The sequence below is a fragment of the Bactrocera neohumeralis genome, chromosome 4 (assembly GCF_024586455.1).
Source record: "Bactrocera neohumeralis isolate Rockhampton chromosome 4, APGP_CSIRO_Bneo_wtdbg2-racon-allhic-juicebox.fasta_v2, whole genome shotgun sequence".
Taxonomy (NCBI): domain Eukaryota; kingdom Metazoa; phylum Arthropoda; class Insecta; order Diptera; family Tephritidae; genus Bactrocera; species Bactrocera neohumeralis.
Genome location: NC_065921.1, coordinates 34,684,225 through 34,708,342, shown reverse-complemented (window position 1 = coordinate 34,708,342; position 24,118 = coordinate 34,684,225). Strand labels below are relative to the sequence as shown.

Sequence of the window (24,118 nt, the reverse complement as noted above, 5' to 3'; positions counted from 1 at the left end):
GGAGTCTATCCCTCCTTTGTGTTGTGTATGGTTTTCAGAGCTATCTGGCAAATGCGTAGCGTATCCATTAGTATGCCCAAAGACTCTATACTGGATACCATCCAGCTGAGATCTGACGTCTGAAGGTATCAAATGCTATGTACCTATCGGCCTTCATCAATTGGTCTGAACTTAGGACGCTTCTTGCCGATATGATGGCAACAATTTTTACAAAAGTTCCTTTTTGCTTTCCTAATATGTTTTTGATAGACCTTATGAGGTTGCAATATCTATCCTAATCTTTTTCGACTTTGGATATTTTGGCTAAATTAAACAGGTTCCTGCAATCTGTAATTTTTAAGTTCGGGAGACCACCATAAGGGATTAATTCTTCCTCTACTACATGTTTTTGGACAAGCCACCTCTAATGCTTGCCAGGCCGAATGCTAGTCGCTTCATTTTAATGCTAGTAATACGTTTTTTCAGCCATCTTCCTACATGTGTGTCTTCTAGCTTACCGCTGCCTCACCTTAGCAGCTGTTCTATTGCTAGGGCTACTGAAGCTAATTTTCTATAACGGATATTAATTAGCTGAAGATGGCGCCTACGAGCTCACTCTCAATATAAAGTTTTGAGAGTCTGTTCGCAAGCTTAGATCCGTAGTATCTTGCTCGACTGCGCGAATCTCGCTTTCCGATGTTATCGGCGTCCGAATTGTTGGTTGTAATTCTTACCTTATTGCCACTTTTCGTCAGCGGGTTCAATAGGTTCCTTTGTAAGAAATAACAAAGTTTGCCTTGTGGTCTATTTGGTCTTCACGCCAGATTCCGCTATGGGGTCTTCGAAAGCTTTTACAAAATTCCACCCCCCTGTTGGCAGATTATCTGACAGCCGCACTACTAGTAGCGACACCTTTGGCATCTACATACCCTCCCTCCTTAGCAGCCATACTTTGGTTACCGGGTTTGGGTCCGGCTACCTCGCTGTCATCTATTTGAAACGGCCTGCTCCAATTCTTCCTAGTTATTGTTAATTTGATGTCATACCTTTGTGAGAAAAAGTAATGAGGACCTAGTTCGCAAACATACGGACGGATAGGGCAAAGTCAACTCAGCTCGTCGAACTGTTCATTTAGTTATTCAAGTGTACATATACTTTATAAGCTCTCGACACTTCCTTGTTTGTGTTACAAACATTGTGGCAAACTGAATATAACTTGCTCAAGGTATAAGAAACGTGACCATAAACTTTCTGGCGTTAGGTAGTCGAAAACACACCATCGGAGGACTATTAAGCAGCACTAAGCAGTACTGTGAAATATTCTCACGGATCCAACTATTGGCTTTCTCACCCAAAGACGGTCGGCTGTCTGCCAATGTGAGGTCGTCGACTTTTATCACGTTAGTATCACGTAGTTGGTAGCCGTTTTCGGAGCCCCTTGGTGAGGTTTATCAAAAGCTAGTTTTTGACGGCCTCCAGCATTCATCGATTTCATCTTTTGATATTATTTTGATACGATTTTATGATAGTGTTCCGATGTCGCAGATGTCGTTGAGCTAAATGTTTTTCGACTTAAGTTCATCTTTTTATGAAATTTTTACCTCGTCACTGCTAGAAAGTATCTGTTCTTTCATTGAACTCTGCAGTCTTGATAAAATTGCATGGATTATATTGGGTAGTCGAAAAAGTCTTTTCGTATTTTGTCAATAGATGCCGTTGTATTCGTATATCGCTAATGATACTAATCACAATGTGTCATACCATATAGTATTGGAAAAGTGAAATTTTAAGCTTCATTTAATCAAATTAATTTCGGGGAAGTTGAAAAAAAGTTAGAGCTGTTCAAAAATGAGTGAAAATAATGAAAAAAATCGCTATATTTTGAAATTTTTTTTTATAAAAAGGAAGAATGCCAAGCAAACCACCAATGAAATCCGTGAAGTTTACGGAGAGGAAGCTATATCAGTTCGTGTAGGACGACAATGGTTTGCTCGCTTCCGTTCCGAAAATTTCGAAACTTCGATTTACACTGATGAAAGTTTTACACTGAGGGAATAATGTCGCTAGCGGAAAATGGCAAAGTGGTCGACCAAAATTGTACACATTTGTTTACTTATTTAGTAGTATAAATATAAAAAAATTAGTTGAAGTTTGATTTGAAATATGAAAAGACTTTTTGACAACCCAATATTATGTAAGGTCGGAAGCTGAAGCAATATTTATACCCTGAACAGGGTATATTAAGTTTGTCACGAAGTTTGTAATACCCAGAAGGAATCGTCGGAGACCCTATAAAGTATATATTTAAATAATCAGTATGTCGAGCTGAGTCGATTTAGCCATGTCCGTCTGTCTGTCCGTCTGTCTGTCTGTATATATACGAACTAGTCCCTCAGTTTTTAAGATATCCTTTTGAAATTTTGCTAACGTCATTTTATCTTCAAGAAGCTGCTCATTTGTCGGAACGGCCGATATCGGACCACTATAACATATAGCTCCCATACAAACAGAACGGTCGGAATCAAATGTTTGTATGGAAAACTTTCACATTTGACAAGATATATTCACGAAATTTGGTATATATTATTTTATAAAGCAACAATGTAATCTCCGAAGAAATTGTTCAGATCGGTTAACTATAGCATATAGCTTCCATATAAACTGAACACATAGTTACTAGCAGAAATGCACCTGTGAAGGGTATTTAGCTTCGGTGCAACCGAAGTTAACGTTTTTTCTTGTTTTGTTTTAGTTTTCTTCGTTGAGTTGGCGGTTCTTTTGGTCAAAATTAAGAACTTTGTGATAGAAATTCACTTACAAATATCTAATGCTTAAAGCATCTGAAATACTTATGTAGTTCTCTTAACTCCTATAAAGGCTCCCATTGTCATAACAAATAATATAGTTGTCATTTGTGTCTTGTCCGCCTAGTATTTACGTATGTGGGCGATGCCGGATATCGCCACACCGCTTTACGAACAATTATACGCGCTTCAGCGCCTATCGGTCGGTAAGAGTATTACAAAAAGCATGCGAGAGCTTACCCTACAATTTGATGCAGTTTGAGCTAGTTTGACTCCAAGTTGGCTTGTTGGCCTGCCTAAGCACGTAGAATGTGAGGGCCTAACTAGGACCCCTTACAGGCACATATTCATACATACATATGCTCATATCCGCCTGTCGGCCACTTGATATGAAACGTTGACAGAACTAGAACAACTGGAAGTTATTGTTACGAACTCAAGTGAAAGAGTATGTGTAACGAAGTTAGTGCGGGCGTTAAACCAAATAACATACTATATATACATATACATATGTATGCACATAGGCACATTTACCCTCCGCTCGCATGCTGATTCAAAGAAATTGAAATTCATTTTAGCAAACTATGGTATTTGACGGCAAGTTTCACATGTAAAACATTGATTGCGAAGCGCTCTATTGAGTTATCCGGAGGGTGGCAAGAATGTATTGCATAATTTAAAGTCATTTGAAAAATTGAGGTAAACAGGAAAATATACTTGGAAAATGGGCGAAGAAGATCGTTTGTTATGAGGGAAATGTTATTGAAGGAACGAACAAAATCGAATGAGTTTTGAATTAAAAAAAAATATGCGCATCATTTTAGTCAAGTTGTTCCGAATCGATTTAAATTTGTATGATGGATGAAAGATAAAACATTAGTGAATCACTATTCTTAATATGCATTCAGTATTTTGATATATTTAATATTATTAAAGATATTAGGAATATTGGATATTTCGGATATTGGATATTTTGGAGGACAGTGCGCATTTCAGACATTCAATTAGCAATAAATTCTTAAATTCGGGGAAGTTGAAATAAGTTACAGCTGTTCAAAAATATGTGAAAATAATAAAGAAATTCGCTATATTTTAAATTTTTGTATAAAAAAGGGAAGAATGCCACCAATGAAATTTGTGAAGTTTGCGGTGACGAAGCTACATACATACATATATGTATCAGTTCGTGTAGCACAACAATGGTTCGCTCGCTTCCATTCTGGAAATTTCGATTTACACTGATGGAATAATGTCGCCAGCGGAAAATAGCCAAAAGTAGTCGATTAAAATGATACATATTTGTTTATATATTTATTAGTATAAATACAAAGAAAAAATAAGTTGAAGTTTGATTAGAAATACCCAAGTACTTTGATTGTATCCTAAACCGATTTTGCTTTGTGTGCAAGTGCCCATTCTGGTCGTTTTTCGATCAATGCTTTGTTCGAATTGATCATTTGTTGCCTGTAGCGTTTTGTGTATCCGTAAACAGTTAAAAGGTTTTAGAAGCTTTTGGGCGATTTTCTTCTTACCAAATTGACATGTTTTCGCAATCGATATTGATGGTTGTCCCAGATTAACCCGTGATTTTCTCCGTTTACGATTCTTAAAATAAATACATTTTTCATCGCCAGTGACAATTCGTTGCAAAACTGATTTTCTTTCGTGGCTTTGAAGCAAAGTTCCACAATAGTTTTTGGTTTTCCTTTTATCTTTCATTCCATTTTCCACACTTTTGTTTCTTTCCCATAGCCTTCAAATCGTCTGAAATTTTTTGTTGTGCAGCATTTAACACGGTTGCCATTTGCTTTTTACTCAAAGTATAATCTTCATCCAATACTGCTTTATCATTAATGTTTAGTATACGTTTGTCTTTCTGAAGTATGTACATAAAGTGCATTCGGCAATTTTTGCGGTGAGTGAAATTATTCAACAAAGAAATTCTATTTAAACGTTCAGAATGTTGGAAAAAGCCTTCGGTGATAATTGTTTGTCGCGAGAAAGTGTTTTTGAAGGGTACAAATTATTCAAAAAGGGTCGAGAACGCGTTGACGACGAATCACGGCGGATCAACATCAATTGAATCAAGGAATTGAATTAAATAAAGAAATATATAGTTTAGAAACGACGATTAACAGTCAGAGATCTTAAGTACTAGCATCGTATTATTACTGATTATGAGTCTATGATCTGTGCTTACAATCCGGAAACAGACGATAAATCGGCTGAATAACGTACAAAGGTGAGACGAAGCAGAAGAAACCACGTCAAAGCAGGTTAAAAATCAAAGTTATGTTGACAATTTTCTTCGGTTATTGAAATGTTTTGCTCTTTGAATACCTTCCGACCGGCCAAACTGTTAGCAAGAAATACTATTTGAGTGTTATGAATTATGAGTCGACAATTCTTGGTTTTTGCACTATGATAATGCACCGTTGCATATTGCATTGATGCTTCGTGAGTTGTTCGCCAAATTTTCAAACAACCACTGTGTTCGCCTGATTTAGCTCTGTGTGACTTCTGGCTATTCAGCAAACTCAAACGACCGTTTCGGGGAAACCTTTTTAAATCAATTGAAGACATTAAACGTGAATCCATACGCGCATTGAAAACTGTTCCGGAAATTTAATTTGAAGGAGAAGGAGGCTCTGAGAGCAACGACAAAGATTTTGAAGAATAAATTAAAATTATGAACAAAGTCTTACTCTTTGCTCATCGTAGTGTATGGTATACTATATATCCCTATAAGATGTATGAAAACATATATTAAATTGTCCGTTGCATCATACACAATTACAGCAATCTCCGGTGTCTAGACAAATTTTTTTCTGGCCAAATTTTTGTTAAAAAAACTGTGGCCTTAGCCGGCCGACTTCATTTGCCAAGCGCTAAAGTTTGTCTTTTTATTGGGTTGGAGGAAATTACTAAAAGTTATGCATTGGCTGGATATCAAGGTGGAAGTTTCACCAAAGATTTTTAATCTCAAGTCGCACATAAAAACAAATGCCTGTAGTCATGGATTTACCTTTATAAACATTTGATAAATGTAAGATGAGCACTTGTTTTTTGAGTTTGGTCAAAAAACAAAGAGTAAATATCTAAAATTTATCTCGAGTTATAGGTAGAAGCGAGTATTTTACAAAAATAATGAACAGAAGAGTGCTCTTGGCGAAAGTTTTGTTTTAGTTCTCATGAAATATAGTTTCATACAACTTAACACATATTTATTAGGTAATATTTATACAAGTTATTATCGTCAAACTAAATTGTGTAACCTACACACTCGACAGGGAGGACCTTCACCAATTTCCATTTGGATATGGAATAAACATTATGTTGGATGTAACCACCGAACATCGCTTCTAAAATTTCAACTATGTTATCTCATTTCGTTTTGAGTTCGGTGTGAAGTTGATCTCTTTTTCAGAACCATATAGTTGGTTCTATATGTATATTACACTACTTTTATTTAAATCGATTATTTTTTAGTTATTACGCTCAATAGATATAAAGAACATTCATTAGCATATATTTTTAGAAGATTATCTCTTTCAAATGTTGGCCGCGGCTCCGTCTCAGATGGTCCATCCGTTGAGTCTAATTTTCGATGACTCGTTTGAACATTTCGACTGATAAATGTCGAATGACATGCGTGATGTTTTGTTCCAAGGTCTGAATCGAAGCCGCATTGTCCGCATAGACTTAAGACTTTACATACACTTACAGGAAAAAGTCTAACGGTGTGATGTGAAAGGTGAAATTATCTGCTCACCGAAGTTTTCTCTCAATAAATACATTGATATATGCGATATGTGGGAAGTGGCGCCATCCTGTTGAAATCAAATGTCACCGTGATCAATTACTGGCATCAAATAGTTGGTTATCATGGCGTTTATCAACGATCGCCATTGGGGTTACGTTCTCACAGGCATCTTTTTTGGAGAAATATGGATCGGCTCTTCAGGTTGCTCTTTGTTTCAAATGCGGAACGTTCGCTTGTTTCCATACCCATTTAGCCGGAAGTGGACCTCATCACTGAACAAAATTTAGCTGATATTCTTAGAACTTTTCAAGAGTCGATAGAGCGAAGCGTTGTGGCTTGGAAAGGTCGAACGGCATCAGTTCTTGCGCAAGCTGTATTTGGTGCGCTTTTAATTTAAGATCTTGACGTAAAATGCGCCAAGTCGTTCCATATGTCAGTCCGAGTTACTGCGAACGACGCCGAATCAATTCTGCAAGGTATTCGTGTACACTCTCAGTTACGGCTGGATACAGCTTGATACGACTCAGGCGTGATCTGTCAAAAAAGGCTATTGAAAAGAGTACCTCTACTTAAATCACCCGTTATATCATTTAAAAGTCTTTTTTAGTGTTATGGCTTTAATAATAATTATTCCTTAGTGTTAGATATCCAGATTCCTATTGTAGTAATAACAGTCATATTTGTTCCATTTTAATATATTTACTACTTTAGAATATAATTTAACTTACTTTTTTCTTTTCTAGTTTCTTGGTGCAATATTTGACGAAATCCGTCCATTGTTTTCAACATATACAGGAATGAAACCGAAATGATATACATACAATTAAGCAATGCTGAAGTCAATACTTAAATAATAAGTCATAAGTAATATTATAAATAAATAAAAAAGTATTAAAACTCAAACGTCAACTAAATTTTCGGACACGATGTTCGGCTCGAAGTTACGTTCATGGATGGAAAACCACATTGGGCGCCCGCGTAAGAAGGGCGCCAAAAATAAAACTACAAACAGGTAAAATAAAACTGAAATACCAAGTTTGGATTTGTGAGCAGTTCTCGTAATAGTCTTTTATTATTTGCTTATTTTTCCGCATTTTCCTTTTAGCAATACTGTCAGTGCCGCCACTGCCGCGGGCTGTAGTCATGAGGCATATCAGCATCACGTTGGCAGCAACAAGAAGATTTCCAGCAACAATTCGAGCGCAATTTTTACGCTTCATCACGCGCGCAGTAACGGCGCGTCTTCCACGTCACCATCAATCACTGCCAACTCGTCCGCATCCGCGGCGCCGACAATGACGACAGTAATGGTTTCGCCCAGCACGATGTCCTCATTCGGTGCTAATCATCACAATGGTGGAGGTGGCGGTGGCGGTGGCGGTTGTGGCAGTGGTAGTGGAAGCGGTTGCGGCAGTGTCATTGCTAGTCCGGTCAGGCGTCGTGAAGTCTCGCCTATTCAAGGCCATGTAAGTTCACTGCGGGAATTTTAATGTATAGGGGGCCATTTAAATCGTCATAGGGATGATTGGCTATTTGGGTCTGGGTCGAGTTCTTTGTGTGTTTCAGCTCATTTTTCTTTTCGTTTTGGTCTCTATTAGACGCAGAGTCGTTACGGTTGGCAGTCACCGGACCAGGAGACAATCACTTCACCGAAATCCGACAATTTCCTATATGCGCCACAACATCGCGTACGCAGCCAATCGCATCACACAAATCACCATCACCATCAACAGCAGCAACATCAACAACAACCTCCTTATACAGTGCCAAATAGTAAGGATAATTCAAGTGATGATCGTTCATTGCAAGCAAGGTCATTCACACAATCGTACGGTCACCACATACCATCACAACAGCAACAACCCTCACAGCTGCCGCAGAATACAGTACAACATCCCGCCGATTGCTCTTCGTCATCAATTTCGTCGCTGTCGTGGTCCACTGGCTCTAAAGAGCCTTCCATGAACTCAAGTGGCAACAACAACAGCAATAGTAAAGCTGGTCACAACAATTGCAATAATAATAGTACATTTGCAAAACCTCTCCCTACACCCGAGGAACAGGATAACAGTACCACAGAATTGCGACATTTCGAAGAGGAGGATCCAAATACCGTTCATTATGAGGAGATCCGCACTATTTTACGTCATCCTGATCTTTGTAGTTCTAATTACAATAGTAACAACAATAGAAATAATCCTTTCCTCATACATGAACGTCCCAAATCCGAGCAGCTCACCTCGTTTACACCTGCCCGTTCACTCTACGCGGACAGGCGTTCGCAGGATGACGCATCCACGCGCTACGGCCGTCTTTTGCCGTCAAAGATTCAAAGCTGCAGCAACTCGAATGACAGTTTGAATGCGAATGGCTCGATGACGTATGTAAGAAGTGGCAGCGCTGAATATATATCCCAACACTTTCAAAGTTCGGGTAATGGATATGTGTGCCGTACCTCGGGCGAGTTTTCCTCGAATCATCAGTCTGGTAATTTGAACAATTTAGCAGCTATGCACTGTCAGCGCTCACGATTGCGTGGCGGACGGTTTGGCAATGGACACGTTCTAAACGGCACACAGCCAGGGGCAAATGTGGCTGGCGTACCGCTCCATAGTCTCTCATCGCCAGAAAGTGCTTACTCTACTGGCTATTCCACCGACGGTACTTCACCAGGCGCCATTTACACGCCACCGGAATACTATATTAATATGCGTACCGGCACGCATTACTTTCCGAAGAGCGTAAACTCGCTGGCCATCGAGGCTCAGCGGTACAAATTTGGGCTGAACAAAATAGAAGAAATGTCTCCCATAGATCCTATGGTAAGCTGATAGTCTTTGAGTTAGAAGATTTAGGTTTAGAGTAATGAATTTAAAACTTGAGGGTTAATTTATCGATAATTGGTAAACCTTTATCTCTTCTTTAAAGTTTAAGTTATTGAAAAGTTTAACTAATTCACTGGTTAAAAATCACAGATTCTGCTCAGTCAAGTAAAAAGTGATATGTATATCGTTAAATTTAACAGGCTGAAGACCGTCAACAATACTCCGAATGTTTGTTGCGTATTTTTATGGACTGTGTTTAGTTTTATAGCTATGTTTTCCCTTAGTATTGACATAATATAACGGATTTTACTTTTAAAATTGATAATTTATATTATAATATTAAGGGTTAGTACAATGGTATATGGATACCTCACTAATTCTCCACATCCCTTTTTTTATCCCTTGATTTTAAGAACAAGTCTCACATCTACAATCTGAGTTAATGTTAACTTTATAAAAATATACACACATAAAGAATTATTCAAATTAATTGCTCCCATATTATTTGCATCGTTGTTTAGCCGAAGACTTCATTCGCCAATGCTTCCACTCTATACAAGCGCGCCGATTCGTATGATATGGGCCAAGGTTGCAGCAACAACAACGGCACGCATCATGAACCGTTCATACCATTAGATGCGCCACATGCCATCCAACATCCTGAAAGTGTTGGACGACATAGTCCCTTACCGTTACGTAACACTATTGTTTTGCCCACCTTGAAGGGTTTTGAATGTAAGTCCTATTCAGTATACCATAAAAGTATAAACAAAATCCTTGACTTCGCTGATCAATATCATAACTAAATGTCATTGTCACGCTTCGAATTGCTCATCTTCTCTTTAATCGCACAGCGCCCTCCCCTAGACAACGTTGTCGCATACGTACGAATCCGTGGTATCTCACAATGGAAGCAAATGCACCAGCGACAGGAAGTGTAAGCGTACAGAATGTGTTAGCATTTTTGCCACCACCGCCACCAACACAACCGCCGCCAACGGCGATGTCAACAACATCTGACACGTCGACGATTTCCTCGTCAGCGCACTCAACGAGGCTGCCTGAGGCTGTCGGCACGCCTCCGCGCCATCAGAAACCGGGTAAGATGACGACAAGTGGAAGTTCAGGAGGTGGGCGAAGGGAACTTGATGCCGCAAGCACATCGTCATCTGGAAAAAGATCCAGTAATGCAACAACGGATGGACGCCGGGTAGTGCAACACATCCAACAGTCAAGTGACATGTAAGTGGTCGAGTAGAAAGTAGAAAGCGCAATCGAATACTTCGTCATAATGCGCTTTAAGCCGCACGAGTGTAGTTTCTCGGCAAGGAGAAAAGAACAAAGGTGGCCACAGTTAAAACGCTTAATTTTTATCTGCTTTGCAGGAACAATGCTGGCAAGGTATCTGCAGGGTATGAGTCGACAGAGAGCTCTTCGTCTTTGACTGAAGTGGAAAATATGCAAAGGAACTACACACCCAACACTGTGCGTCGTAAGCGTGCAGAGCAATTGCAGATGAAGGTAGGCCAGCCTCTAGCTGCCGTGCTGGCGACTGTGTGCGTTGTAAGTGATGAGCGTGCTGGAAGCAACAGGGAGCCGATATTAAGTGATGATGATGCCACACTGAACGAGATGATGGGAAAATTTGATGAGAGTTACGTGTATGAGAAGGAGACTGATATACTCAGGTGAGTAGCAAGCAACTTACATTAATTGGTAATACAAGGTTAATAAGTACTTAAATTGAACGTTTTGCAGCAGTGATTCTGACCAAACGGATTGTCCCTCCGACTTAGACACCGGACAGGATGCTGGCGATGAATGTGATACTGATGAGCTGCTCGACATAGACTTCATTGATACCTCATCTATGCAGGAGGTTTCTGAGCGTAGAGGCTCAGACTGCAATTTGGGCAGTTGTTATTACTACAACCAGAGTCCAAAGTCGGTGCACCAGCACAGTGGAAAACGCGCATCTGTTCGATCGCGCAGAAGTTCAAGAAGTTTGAAAAATGGCCAAGAGGAAAGCCATGCAGTCATGGCTACTGGGAGTAGTTCACAGCGACGGCGTAAGCGCTTTCTGAAGACACGCAAGAAGAGTGCCGAAAATCGTAACGAACAACCGAATTCGCCACACAAATCTCGAAAGTCACGCAGTGTAGGTGGTACGCCGGTGTGCGTGCGCAGACAAAGACATATCACAGCGAAGAATAGGTAAATACATATACTAAATGTGAAAAAGAGAAGGCGACATGAACAATTTATGATATGCTTTTAGGATTTATGAGACTTCGCCGCTTACAAATAGATCCAGCTCACTGGTGTTTACAGACGTACGAGACACTAAACGTTTTATGACAATTGCGGAGAGTGAACGGGCTTTGTTGAAAGCAGATTTGGAGGCAGATGTTAAGTACCGACAACTCATACAGGAAGCTGAATCTCTACTAGTCTCTATGAAAAACAGTATGCAAAGGTAAGTACTAATTTGCAACAAGTAAAACATTTAATTAACTTTTCATACATTGCAGCATACCACGTGACACACCCGTCTCAAGTCCACGACGAGTCAATCCTCTGGCCAACAAGCGAGTAGAAATGTTAAAGAACTGTGAAACAGAAACACGCCGCGAACAGCTTAAGCAAGCGCAGCAACGATCTTTGGATGCTATCCATTTAGAAAAGCAACAGAAACAGCAACAACAAGAGTTAGCGGCCGCTATTAATCGACGCATAGACCTACTGCGACATGCACCTGCGTCAGCACCTAATAGTCCACGGTTCAGTCGCTGCAGCCCAAGGAAAACCCACATAACGAATTTCATCAATCAAAATGTGCCACCAGAGGTACCGGCGCGCAAATCAGTAGAAGCATCAAAACCTCCACAATCCCCACAGCTACAACTAAATGGCCGGCTAATGCCACAGAGCACAAAATCCACAATCATACAAGAACGCAGATTCCGTAGCCAATCACCAGTGGCTCGACACAAGTTTGGTGCTTATTTGCGTCGTAGCCAGAACTTTGATAGTGACTCGGATTCCGAGTTTCAAAACAAAGATTATGACGAAAATCAACTAAGAAATGACGATTACAAAGAGCAACCGAACAAAATCTCCGATGTGGATGCTGTAAACCACAATTACTTGCCAGAGTTCGCACGACTTTCACGCTATGATGAAGCAGATTTGTCTAACCACAATGTGACCAGTTTGAAGATAAAATCAGGCAATTCAGCTGCTGATTGGCAGACGAGAATAATGCAAGCTTGTCCTCAGAGCGAGCCGCTGAAGAGAAAGGTCTACAGCGGCAGCTCGACATTTGAGCGCATCAAAAAAAGTTTCGATTTGGAGGCGGGTGAGCGCTTTGATAATTACAAATTTTTATTTTCGAAAAAAAACTAATAACAATCAATATTTTAGAAATCCCAAAACAAGCAATGTTGGCAAAAATACATAATTTGAGGCGTCGGGAGCGTCAAAGCTCGAATCCACGTTTGAACACACACATAAGCAGTCACGACTTACATCTAGCAGTGGGAGAATATTGTAACGGTGATAGTGAATTTGCTGCCACCAACGGTGATGAGGTTAATAAAAAGCAAATGATCCTCAGCACAATTGCAGATCTGAAACGTAGTCTTGAGTCACAGAGCGTCGAGCTTAATGGACTCAATGAGGACTAATGATAAAAACAAAAATAATGTTTAGAAGAGTAAATGTGAGTTCTGGACTGTTTTGATTAAAGGAACTACTAAATTAACTCAAAAATAGTACATAAAATCATAAACCTACTGTACTAGTTCAGCCTTGTAATATTGTCTAACCAGCCAGAAGATTTAAAGCATTATCTCTGTTTCCTTAAATACGCCAAACACTAAATATTATTTTTATTTTTTCGAACTCAAAATATTTACGTTGTTAGACAATATTCGATTCAAAATATTAAATTTATATAACTTTTTCCCCAATGTGTTACGAGACGCTTGCAGGCCTTGGTTGAATCGAGTTTCCCTCTACATTCAACCTGAACATTGGTTAACTCTCTATAAAAACCAAAATCAAAAAAAAAAATATTTTATTAGCGAACGGCCCTCCACAAATAAAAACAACTCGAGGATTTGTTTTCCGAATGAAAAGTCGTTTCATAACTTTTATAACCTGCTCGCAATTGGAGAAAACTTCAGAAACCTACAACCTTAAGTTTTGCCAGAGAACATTATATCTAAAGCGATTTTTTCTATCAACATTCGTACAGGTTTTGTAATTTTTATAAATTTGTAAACGTAAGATCAGATTTTGATTCTCCAAACACCCCAAAATAGGTAATAGTTATTTAATTGCCAAATTTTTGGCTATTTTAAAAGCTGTGTTTCAAATGTTTGTCAAAAGGCAAATTTTGTAGTCGATAAGTATGTAATTGCAAACTAAGAGAGTGTAGTGTAAACCAAAATTATTGGCTTTTCTGCCTAAATCTATTCATACAGTAACATTTTTCTTTAAGCTTTTTAATTAAACACTCACACAACCCGCCCTTTAAAAATAACTCATCCGCCTCATATTACCTTTTAGATTTTATTTATGTATTGACTCTACTATGATTTGACACTGACTATCTATGTATTTATACTTGTATGTACATACGATGAATATATACTGCTACATATATGTATGTATGTAACGTGTAAACATACCTATATACAGTAGCTACATATGTATGTGTATATACGTTAATTAAATGTCATTGACTTGGAAGAACGTTAAAAATATTGTAATTATGCAATTATTAATTAATAACAGGGAACGAATCGATAAAACAATTGATAATTATGGTAAAGATTGTATAAATGGCGTCATCAACCGTTCAGAATATTTCCCATTGACAGGAAATAACATACTATACATACACACGCGATTGAAGGTTACTCATACGACATGTCGAAAGAAAAAATCTAAACACAGCGTAAGAAATATACATAAAAACTAACATTAAACAAGTATTACAATTAAAATGTTGTTACTAAATATTGATATGAATATGCCCAGCGTAAAGTAAGCCGTAAGATAGATTAAAAAATCTCTATTTATGATTATATGAAAGCGAAAAACAATAAGTAAAGTATAATTGAAGGACTGAAATCATTGCCACATTGCTATTTACCACATAATTGACGAACACTATATCTATCTATGCATAAATATGGCAGCGTTAATATAGAAATTCGTGAAGGTATAACTATATGTAGGTAATTATGCGAGTATATGGCAGATAAATGTTAAGCGGGAACGATGCATACTTTTTAAGCCTCGGAAACATTATGATTGATATTGTACTCGAACGTATAGCTATAGTAACCTTATTTATAGAAGAACTGAACAGACCATATTTAACATATATAGTTATGTATACATTTGTTCACTGCCAAAAAGTGAAGAGCGTGAGTTTACACGTATGCATATACATATATATAGTACATAGGTACTAAGAAAAGTGGTTGCCGTTTTATTTTTTAATGAAGATTGGTTAAATTTAAATATTTGATAGGGATAAAAAGGTCCTAAGTGCTAATTCGTATGTATTCCACGATATATGAATGATCCTTCAGTATTAACTTCATGCAAGTGCCCTGTTTATGCAATTTTGTTGGTGATCAGAACAAAACAAATAATAAACAGAGCTGAGAAAAATAAATAATAGTCGCAATAATAAATAAGTTCGAAGTTTTCTGAAATTTTTCACTTCAATCAATTGATTCTCTTGTTGTTGTTGTTGTTGTAGCGGCAGAATTCTGCCAAGTTGACAGTCCTTGGCCGGATAAAAATCCGGGTCCGTTCCGGTTACGTAGACCCGACTGTCCTGGGATCAATTGATTCTAGGTCTATTTAGTAAAGTATATCTAGCTACTGAAGAGCAGTTGACGCTTTTCACAATTTAAACAGCCAGTAAACTAGGGAAATGAAGAGTACAAGGTGGAGAAAACTTCAGAAACCTACAACGTTAAGCTTTCTCAGACAACAATATGTATGTCTAGAGTGTTCTTATCTGTCAACATTCTTACTGTTTTTGTAATTTTGCAAATCTCTAATCGTTAGATTAGTTTTTGATCAAAACAACCCAAAATCGGCGATTTTTAAACTGAAATAAGAGCAGAACACAAAAACAATGATTCTAATGAGAATTGCTGCCACAATATCATATCATATAGGTACCACGTCTAGAAAAATTGTCAAATGATTTGCATTTCGATAGTTTCACTTATTATGATTTTAACTAAATTTAACTACAGAAAAATGCGCACATACATACATATATCCAAAAAATATTCTAGAAAATTTGTATTTTCGACATTTCCATGAAACAGCAATAAACTAGTACACAAACTGGCAGGATGCTTACCGAACTATACTATATTTAATACATAAGCACATAAGCACTTAAGCAGAAATCGGAAAAAGTGCTCTAAATTTATGTTAAAATATACATATTTTTATACAAATGTAATTGACTTCCTTAATTCCAGAGTATGATTGAATATGCAGTTTGTAAGTGAGTAATGACTTAATTGCATAAGTTCCGACTTGTCTACTCGTATAATTTAAGCGGATTACAGCGACCTTCCGACGATACACAAAGTTCATATTAGGCTTTACCTAGGCACACGTGATCTGTAAAGTAAATACAATATGGCATATCGATACTTTGCATTCACACCGAATTTTGCAAATATTTACTTACAATAGCTTTCATATGTTATACTTAATAAATATATATTACACTTAAAGGTTATTTAAAATTGTAATTATTTAAAAATATAAATACAGTATTCATATGACATTTTTGAAGCCTACTAACGGTATTCATTAAAAGTAATATGTCAAAACTTTTGTAGAGGCTTCACGCATATTTAAATATGGAGACATTCCCTTTTAATTTGCAAAGAAAGTAAAGTGCCATGATGACTTGGCTTTATACGCAAAAATCTCATTAACTACGAATTATGTAAAAGTCAATAAATGTAAGAGTAATTTATATCATTGTGCAATCAATAACAGGGTTGCATGCAGTTACTTACGAAAATTAAACGGTGCTTCAAGGAATAAATGAAAACAGTTGCAGATTGTATTTATATAAGAATATACAACAATAAAAATGAAATACAAAACGGATCTAGTTTAAGATACGCATACATACATCAATACATACATATATGCGTTGTTGGTCGTAAAATTAAGTCGAAATCTATGAAAAGTCAATGGCAACTGCAAGATTTATAAGCGGAAGTTATTTAACACAATTATTCATAATAATGCATATATACATATGCATATGAGTAGCAATTAATAGTACGCACACAAACCTACAATATGAGCTGTTACTCTCCATCTATAATTATTAGTATCAAAGGAAATCGGAAGAAACCGTGAATTACGGAAAAATCATTCGTATTAAACATATTAATCGGCGAGTCGTAAATACTCACATCCTTAAACTAGAAATATTTAGTATTATCATATACGCTTATCATAATTAAATATCATCTAACGTGGGGTTGTGTATTTAAATATTTATAAAATTAATTATTTATTAATTACTTGAGAACATGCGACAGGAACATAAATATTAATAATTTTACCACTTAAATGCATTTAAATACTTTTTATGCATTGTTTTTAGTTCAACATTCAGCGCTACGTAGAACATTCCTAATAAGACAATTAAGAGTATTTGTTCTCAATTAACCATAAATTGAAGTTGCTAACTTATTGTTCAAGTAGAAAGGTTAAATTGAAGTAAAACCCGCATTCAATTTTGTGATGTGATAAAACTTATTGAGAATCCGAATTGTCAACGGAGGCAAAATGACAGAAAACTCAAATAGTATTTACGCGTTTTATTGCCACGGAAATTTTCACATACATACATATAAAACTAAATTATGTTTTCGACAGCTGTGAATTTTATTATTTAAATTAAATACATTTGAATACCAAATTGTATGATCCAATATTTAAACAGGATAACGGGAACAGTAACGCTGAAACCTCTTTCGAGATTCCATACTTTTTTAAAGAAAACACACAGAAACTTCAAATTGAATGGGAAACGTTACTACCATTCGAAAGAACGTTCTTTGGTATTTATTTTTTGATAATTAACCCTTTCAAATGTTGGCCGCGGTTACGTCTCAGATGGTTCATCCGTTGAGTCCAATTTTCGATGACTCGTTCGAGGATTTCAACTGATAACTGGCGAATGACAAGCGTGATGTTTTGCTTCAAGACCTCAATCGAAGAGGGATTGACGGCATTTACTTTAGACCTTACATTTCCTTACAGGAACAAGTCTAACAGTGTGATATCACACAATCTTGCTGGTCAATCGACCGACCTAAACCGTGAAATTATCTTCTCACCGAAGTGTTCTCTGAATAAATTCATTGATTGATACGATGCGTGGGAAGTGGCGCCGTCTTGTTGAAACCAAATGTCACCGAGATTAGGAGCTTCGATTTCAGACATTAAATAGTCGCTTATCATGGCGCGATAACGGTCGTCATTGACGATTACGTTCTCACCGGCATCATTTTTGAAGAAATATGTGCAGATGATTCCACCAGCCCATATACACACCAAACCAAGTTGCTCTTTGTCCCAAATGTGGCAATTATCTGCTTTAAATTCAGCCAGAAATGGGTCTCAAAAATGACGGATCTTCTTAGAACTTTTCAACAGCTCATAGAGCGAAGCGATGCCGCTTGGGAAGTCGAGCGGTTTCAGTTCTTGCACAAGCTGTGCGCTTTCAGTTTAAGACCTTGACTGGAAATGCGCCAAGTCATTACAAACGTCAGTCCGAGTTATTGCGAACGGCGTCTCACGCTCAGCTACGGCTGCTATATTTTCTTAACTGCGTGCTGGATGTTGTCTATTCGGTCGAATATTTTCTAACAATAAATGCTGGGTCTCAAGATTGTTGATGGTGTTGCGAATAGTACGCTGAGTAGGCCGATTATGTCGACCATAAGTTGAGCAAGGCGTGCGAAACACATTCTTTACAGAACGTGAATTTTCGAAATAAAGTTGAACGATTTGTTGACGTTGTTCAGGCGTAAGTCTTTCCATGATGAAATACCAAACAATACTGAACAAAAATAATATGACAGCTTGACACGATTCACGCATGATATATGTCAAAAAAAGGCTATTGAAAAAAGTACCCCTACTTTGATCACCCGTTACAAGTGATGGTCTCGTATTATTTTCAATCTTAAATTAAAGGTTTTTATTATTTTTTTTCTATATTTGGTATACACAGCCCCAGTCCTAGTCATACCTTTTTAGAGTTCTACTCATATTTTGCTTAGCATCTGAATAGCAAATAATTTGATATTTAATCAATTTTATATTAACGTAACTTTTAAGCAAAATTAAAATAAATTAAATACTTATTAATTTACATAGCAATTAATAGAATTTAAATAATTTTATATTGAATATTAGCACAATATTGAATTAATTTTGTTTAGATGAAATTATGTGTATCAAATTGCATTGTTTGTTTCAAAACTAGCAGAATTTAGTTGGATTTGTTTAGCGTAGAAATTAAATATTGTAATTGTAATTTTAAGTGTTATTTTCCCGCATTTGATTTCCGTTTCGCGTGCTTCCGCGCGCTTTTTCCGGATAAGTGAAGAGCGTGTAGCAAATGAATACTCAACGCAGCATTTGCTTTAGATAAGAATTGGCTGAGAGAAAGCGTTGTGAAATTGAGTTGTTTTAAAAATAATGTTGGTACTTTAAACAAAAACGAAAATATTTAAAAATTTATATAAATAAGCTGTTTATTATTTGTTTGAATATTTTTCGTTTTCTTATCCTTAAACCATATGTAAGCCATGACTATTGCCACCGAATAACCGTAGCTCTTTTAATTATCATTCAATCACTTAGTGTTGTTATTATTTTGTAGTTGAAAAACTTAGATTTTACATCAAATGTGTATATCTTTGATATAAATGCATAATTATGCAACTAATTATATACAGATACACATCATATACATAGATATTATACGGTTATTACCACATTAGCGATATTATATTTCGTCAGCATTCTATCTAACAATAAAGTGATAATAAAAATAAAATCAGTGAAAGCAGTAATAAAAAATAATGTACTTTAAATATAATAAAGAAATAAATTTGAAAATACATATACTTTTTTAATCAGTTATTAGCAAACCAACAAGAAAAAAGCTATTGCATGACTGATGTGTTACTAGCGAACAATTTGTTTTTGTGTTAAGATGAACATATTTGTCCTCTTTATTACAAAGCATTCCCACTAATTAAGGTGTAAGTACGAGTATAATTGTTAAGTTAATTTCTTAGTAAAGCATTATAATTTATGCATTCTTTGTATTCTTAAGTACTTTGCTTTGTTAAATTTATTACTTTCCCCTGTTGAGTAGTTGTGCTGTTTTATTACCTAAAGTCGCAGTTTAATTTTGTTAAGTTCCTACTTTCTTTATTATAAAATGTTTTAAGTAAGCAGTTTAGCGACCGCTTGCCGCTTAATTCATTGTTCGACCTTCTTGACTCTTGTCCAATGGACATTGCGCTAAAAATATAGCCTTCCTATGCATATTCGTCAGTGTATTTTTGTACCCTGAACAGGGTATGTATATATATATCAATTTACAACAAAGTTTGTAATGCTTTCAAAAAATCGTGGGAGATCCTATTAAGTATACAAGGTGCGCCCTATAAATAATCAAACTTTTTGGGTACAGACTAAAATGAAAATAGAATAATTGAAAATTATTATTTGGTCAAAAAAATTCAGTGGTTCTAATAAATATTTTCCACACTTCCAAAAGAGAAGAATATTTATTTTGCTGACGACAGTCCAAAATACAACAATGTAAATTTCAAGAAGCCTCCATAATCAGACTTGGGTTAGAGCACTTCATTTCAAACACATGTATTATTGAAAACCGCAAAGCTTATTCTTTTTTAATCCCACACTGTTTACAGTCCAACTATTAAATGCATTTAGTGATGTAGATATTATTTCTATTAAATACATTGGTCGCTAAAATATATATATTTTTGATAAACTATACCAATACGAGTATATGGAAAATTCATCTCGAAAAAATCTAAGAAATGTTTGCACTATAAAAATAAAAAAACTTACTCAAGAAACACCAATTAAAAATCAGTAATCATCAGTGGCGTAGCTACAACTTCGGGCGCCCGGGGCCAAGGATGTTCTGCCGCCCCCCTTTATCTAGCTACCAACAAGTTTCATGAGGTGGTTCGAACAAAGGTGAATTTTTACAAAATATCTTCGATATTAAGTACATAATATTTAGGAGCTAGAAGCCACGCACATTCTGAAGTTCCAAAATTCTCACAATACGGTTTTTGAGGAAATTGATAGTAAATTTACAAGACATCTTATTAAAAGCCATAGAAAAAACCCATTTTCGCCCTATATCTTGTACAATTTTGACACAATTTGCAAGAATTTTTGCCCGAATTGGAGTCTTTAAATACCATTTTTGAAAATTTGGAGAAATAAAAGTGCTTGTTACATTCAAAGCATAGGGTAACTGTGAGAGTGACACGTCGCGACGACAGAGTAAAAATAAAGATACTGTTTTTTTTTTTGTCACTCCTACGTCGCAATGTGTCGCTCTCACAGTTTGCTCTATTCTTCAACTGTGTCATATCCGTTGGTTACTCAAAATATGTTCGGTTAAAGAAACTATGGAATTTTTTGTCTGTACACGAGGCTTGTTACAAATGTTTCTTGAAAATGGAAAAAAATCATTCAAAAAACGAATCCACGCTCGTACTACCTTAAGCACGAACGTCGTTACTGATTCAAATAGAATTTGAAACTGTTTCAACTTTATATTGCAATGATTTGATTGTGATTTTGTAGCGATCAAATCTAGAAAAGTGCATCTTTAAGTTTTATCACTATTTTTAAGAAAGATATAAGCCAAAAGATATAAGACAAATTCAAAGACTGAAGAGTAGTCGAGTAAAAATTAATATTTTTCATTGTTATTCAGATTATTGCATTGTGAGTGTAAAACTCTTTATCTTATATAATAAATTTTGTAAAAAAATTTGTTGAAGAATTTTTCTGAATATTAAAAAACAGCGAGGATCGCTTTGCCGCCCCCAAGACGTTGCGCTCGGGGCGACGGCCCCTTCTCCCCCTCCCCCCCTAGCTACTCCACTGGTAATCATAATATATGTATGTTTGCATGTGAATATTAAGTTTTTAGAGGAAGGTGTATTCATTCCTACATTTAGATTCTTTGTTTTTTCATAGTATGTAGCCAATTAATCCCATTGTTTGAAATTTATAAAATTTATAACATAATAGAGAGCAAGCATATAAAATTTGTGTATATGTAAATGTGTTTAGTATATACTTAATTATACTTTTTATAATAATTTCGAAGGTTTGTTTTTTGAAATGCATATTTGAGTAATATAGTATATATTATGTAGATACATTTTCAATTATTTTCGGTGCCCCGTAATTCTTAATTATATCATATTATCGGAATGTGTTATGCAACAGTTTTAAAGCCGTTCTTCCTTTCAGACAGCTTTTTTTGTACTCTTGCAACATGTTACAACAGAGTTTAATAGTTTTGTTTACCTAACGGTTGTTTGTATAACCTAAAAGTATTCGAGTTAGACATAGGATTATATACTTATATATATATTAAATGATAAGGATGACGAGATGGGTTGAACTCCGAGTGACTGTCTGTCTGTAAGACCGTCCGTGCAAACGATACTGGAGTAAAAATTGAGATGCTTAAAATACTTGATACACAGGCTCCTTGGCAAAAGGTCGAGTTTGTAGATGGTCGTAATCGGATCACTGTCACGCCCACAAAGCGCTGTTAAGCGATAACGTATAAAGCGCCATTACTAAGCTGTAAATTAAGATGCACATTTCGTGTTTAGCAACACGAATCGTATTAAAGAGGTACAGCTGTGGTCAGGCAAATCTTTAGAGAGTGGGTGTGGCCCACCCCAAGTAGGTTTAATGTAAATAACCAATAAAGCTACCAAATTCTTTCATACCTGCTTTCAATAGTGCGAAAATAGGGGAAAACGGATGATAATCCCTCCCACTTCCCATTTAACGGTTTTGATAAAAACTACTAAATAGGATAAATGAGTAACTAAATGCGTCAGAGACATTAAGATGGTATGAGAAAGCTTTAAAGGAGCCGGTGTAAAAATTGGACGATGGAAGTGGCACCGCCCACTTTTAGGTGAAATCACATGTCATGGGACTTGCCCGACCGATTTCAATCAATTTAGGTACATGGCATTATTCTGACATTCCTATGTAACAGTGCAAAAACTCTTCTACTTCCCTTATAACTCAATTTCAAATTCCATCTGATTCTAACCATTTTGGTGTACAAACATGGCCTTAAATTGTCAAAATCCATCAGAAAACATTCAAGCACCTAAGTAGCGAATAGTACTATAGTTGACTTTTTACCGAAAGTATCCTTTCCTGATAATAGTTTGTCTGTGTGCTAAAAATGGGTTGAATAGGGTCAATTCTTCCCTTAGCTCCCTAATATAAGGATTTTCGAAATTCCGAGTGACTTTAAATTAGGTGAAAACTTATCCTAGGCCTCCATATATCTAACAGGCTAATATGCTGAAGGTATTTCCCTGGGATTATTCCTTACAAGTTGCAGAAATATGAAATGTTCGGTTATGCCCGAACTTAGCTCTTCCTTCCTTGTTTACCATAAAGTTTTGCCAGTTTCGCCAACTTTAATTCCTGCAAGTTGCAAGAGTATGAAATGTTTGGATGCACCCGAACTTAGCCCTTCCGTACTTGTTTATTATATTTTACATTAGCACCTCTATAAATTTTTGATCTGTTAATGTGATTTACATTACCCAATAAGAACAAAAAGTTAAAACGATTCACAACTTATGGAGAAAAACAGAGTAATTTCTTTGTATGGTATATATGTATAATGTAAAAAAGGAGTGATGAAACGTCCAGTACCTATCAAAGTTTTTCTTCTACATTTTTTGAAAAAGTTTGATTATTTTATATCATTGTAAATATAATATTTTTTATACAGTTATGCAGATTTCATTTGCTCACCTAGTAGATCCATTAGTGTCTGTCAATTTGACAATATCTGTTCGAATTTATATGCGTGAATTAAAACTGAACAAAATATTGAAGCATTAAAAGAAGAAAAAGGAGTAATAGACAGTGAACTTCATAAGAGTATAAGCGAAATGGAAAATAAATGAACCTTGACAATCCGACGAGCTTTCCAAACCACACCCCTTACGGTATATTTGATACGAATAAACAATTTATTTATAAAAGAAAACTCTTGTTTTATTTAGAGTGGTAAGTTAGGCTTATTTTTATAGGGATTTATTTAGCTAAACTTTTTAGAAGACTTTTATGAAGAAATAAATATTAGTTGAGAAAGATACAAAGTGATGAAATTTTTGGTAAATTCGATTGTCTTTTGTGCAATATTTGTATTTTTAGGCAAGCAAAAGATCAGAAATCTTTATTTCATTATAATATATTTCATTATTTTTGGTACAAATGTCACATTAGGCGTAAAAAACAGCATCTTTTAATAAGGAATTCTTGCATATACCGAGGGCAAAACATCCTTAGTAAGACTTTTTATTTTAAATTTCGCAGGAAAA

At 36.1% G+C, this 24,118-nt stretch overlaps 1 protein-coding gene across 2 annotated transcripts in view; it reads left to right on the top strand.

Moving 5' to 3' along the window:
- Window positions 1-23,784, top strand: part of LOC126754405 (uncharacterized) — a 29,028-nt gene extending 5,244 nt beyond the window's left edge. The window contains exons 2-11 of one of the 2 annotated variants that reach the window (XM_050466333.1): window positions 7,290-7,558; window positions 7,652-8,012; window positions 8,145-9,368; window positions 9,893-10,106; window positions 10,226-10,613; window positions 10,757-11,059; window positions 11,133-11,585; window positions 11,650-11,847; window positions 11,903-12,729; window positions 12,795-23,784. In XM_050466333.1, coding sequence (XP_050322290.1) covers window positions 7,473-7,558; window positions 7,652-8,012; window positions 8,145-9,368; window positions 9,893-10,106; window positions 10,226-10,613; window positions 10,757-11,059; window positions 11,133-11,585; window positions 11,650-11,847; window positions 11,903-12,729; window positions 12,795-13,057 — 4,317 coding nt within the window. In that variant the 5' untranslated portion in view covers window positions 7,290-7,472 and the 3' untranslated portion in view covers window positions 13,058-23,784. Of the gene's footprint in view, window positions 1-7,289; window positions 7,559-7,651; window positions 8,013-8,144; window positions 9,369-9,892; window positions 10,107-10,225; window positions 10,614-10,756; window positions 11,060-11,129; window positions 11,586-11,649; window positions 11,848-11,902; window positions 12,730-12,794 lie in introns of both variants that reach the window. The other variant, XM_050466332.1, reaches the window with a different exon arrangement.
- Window positions 23,785-24,118: the final 334 nt, after the last annotated feature.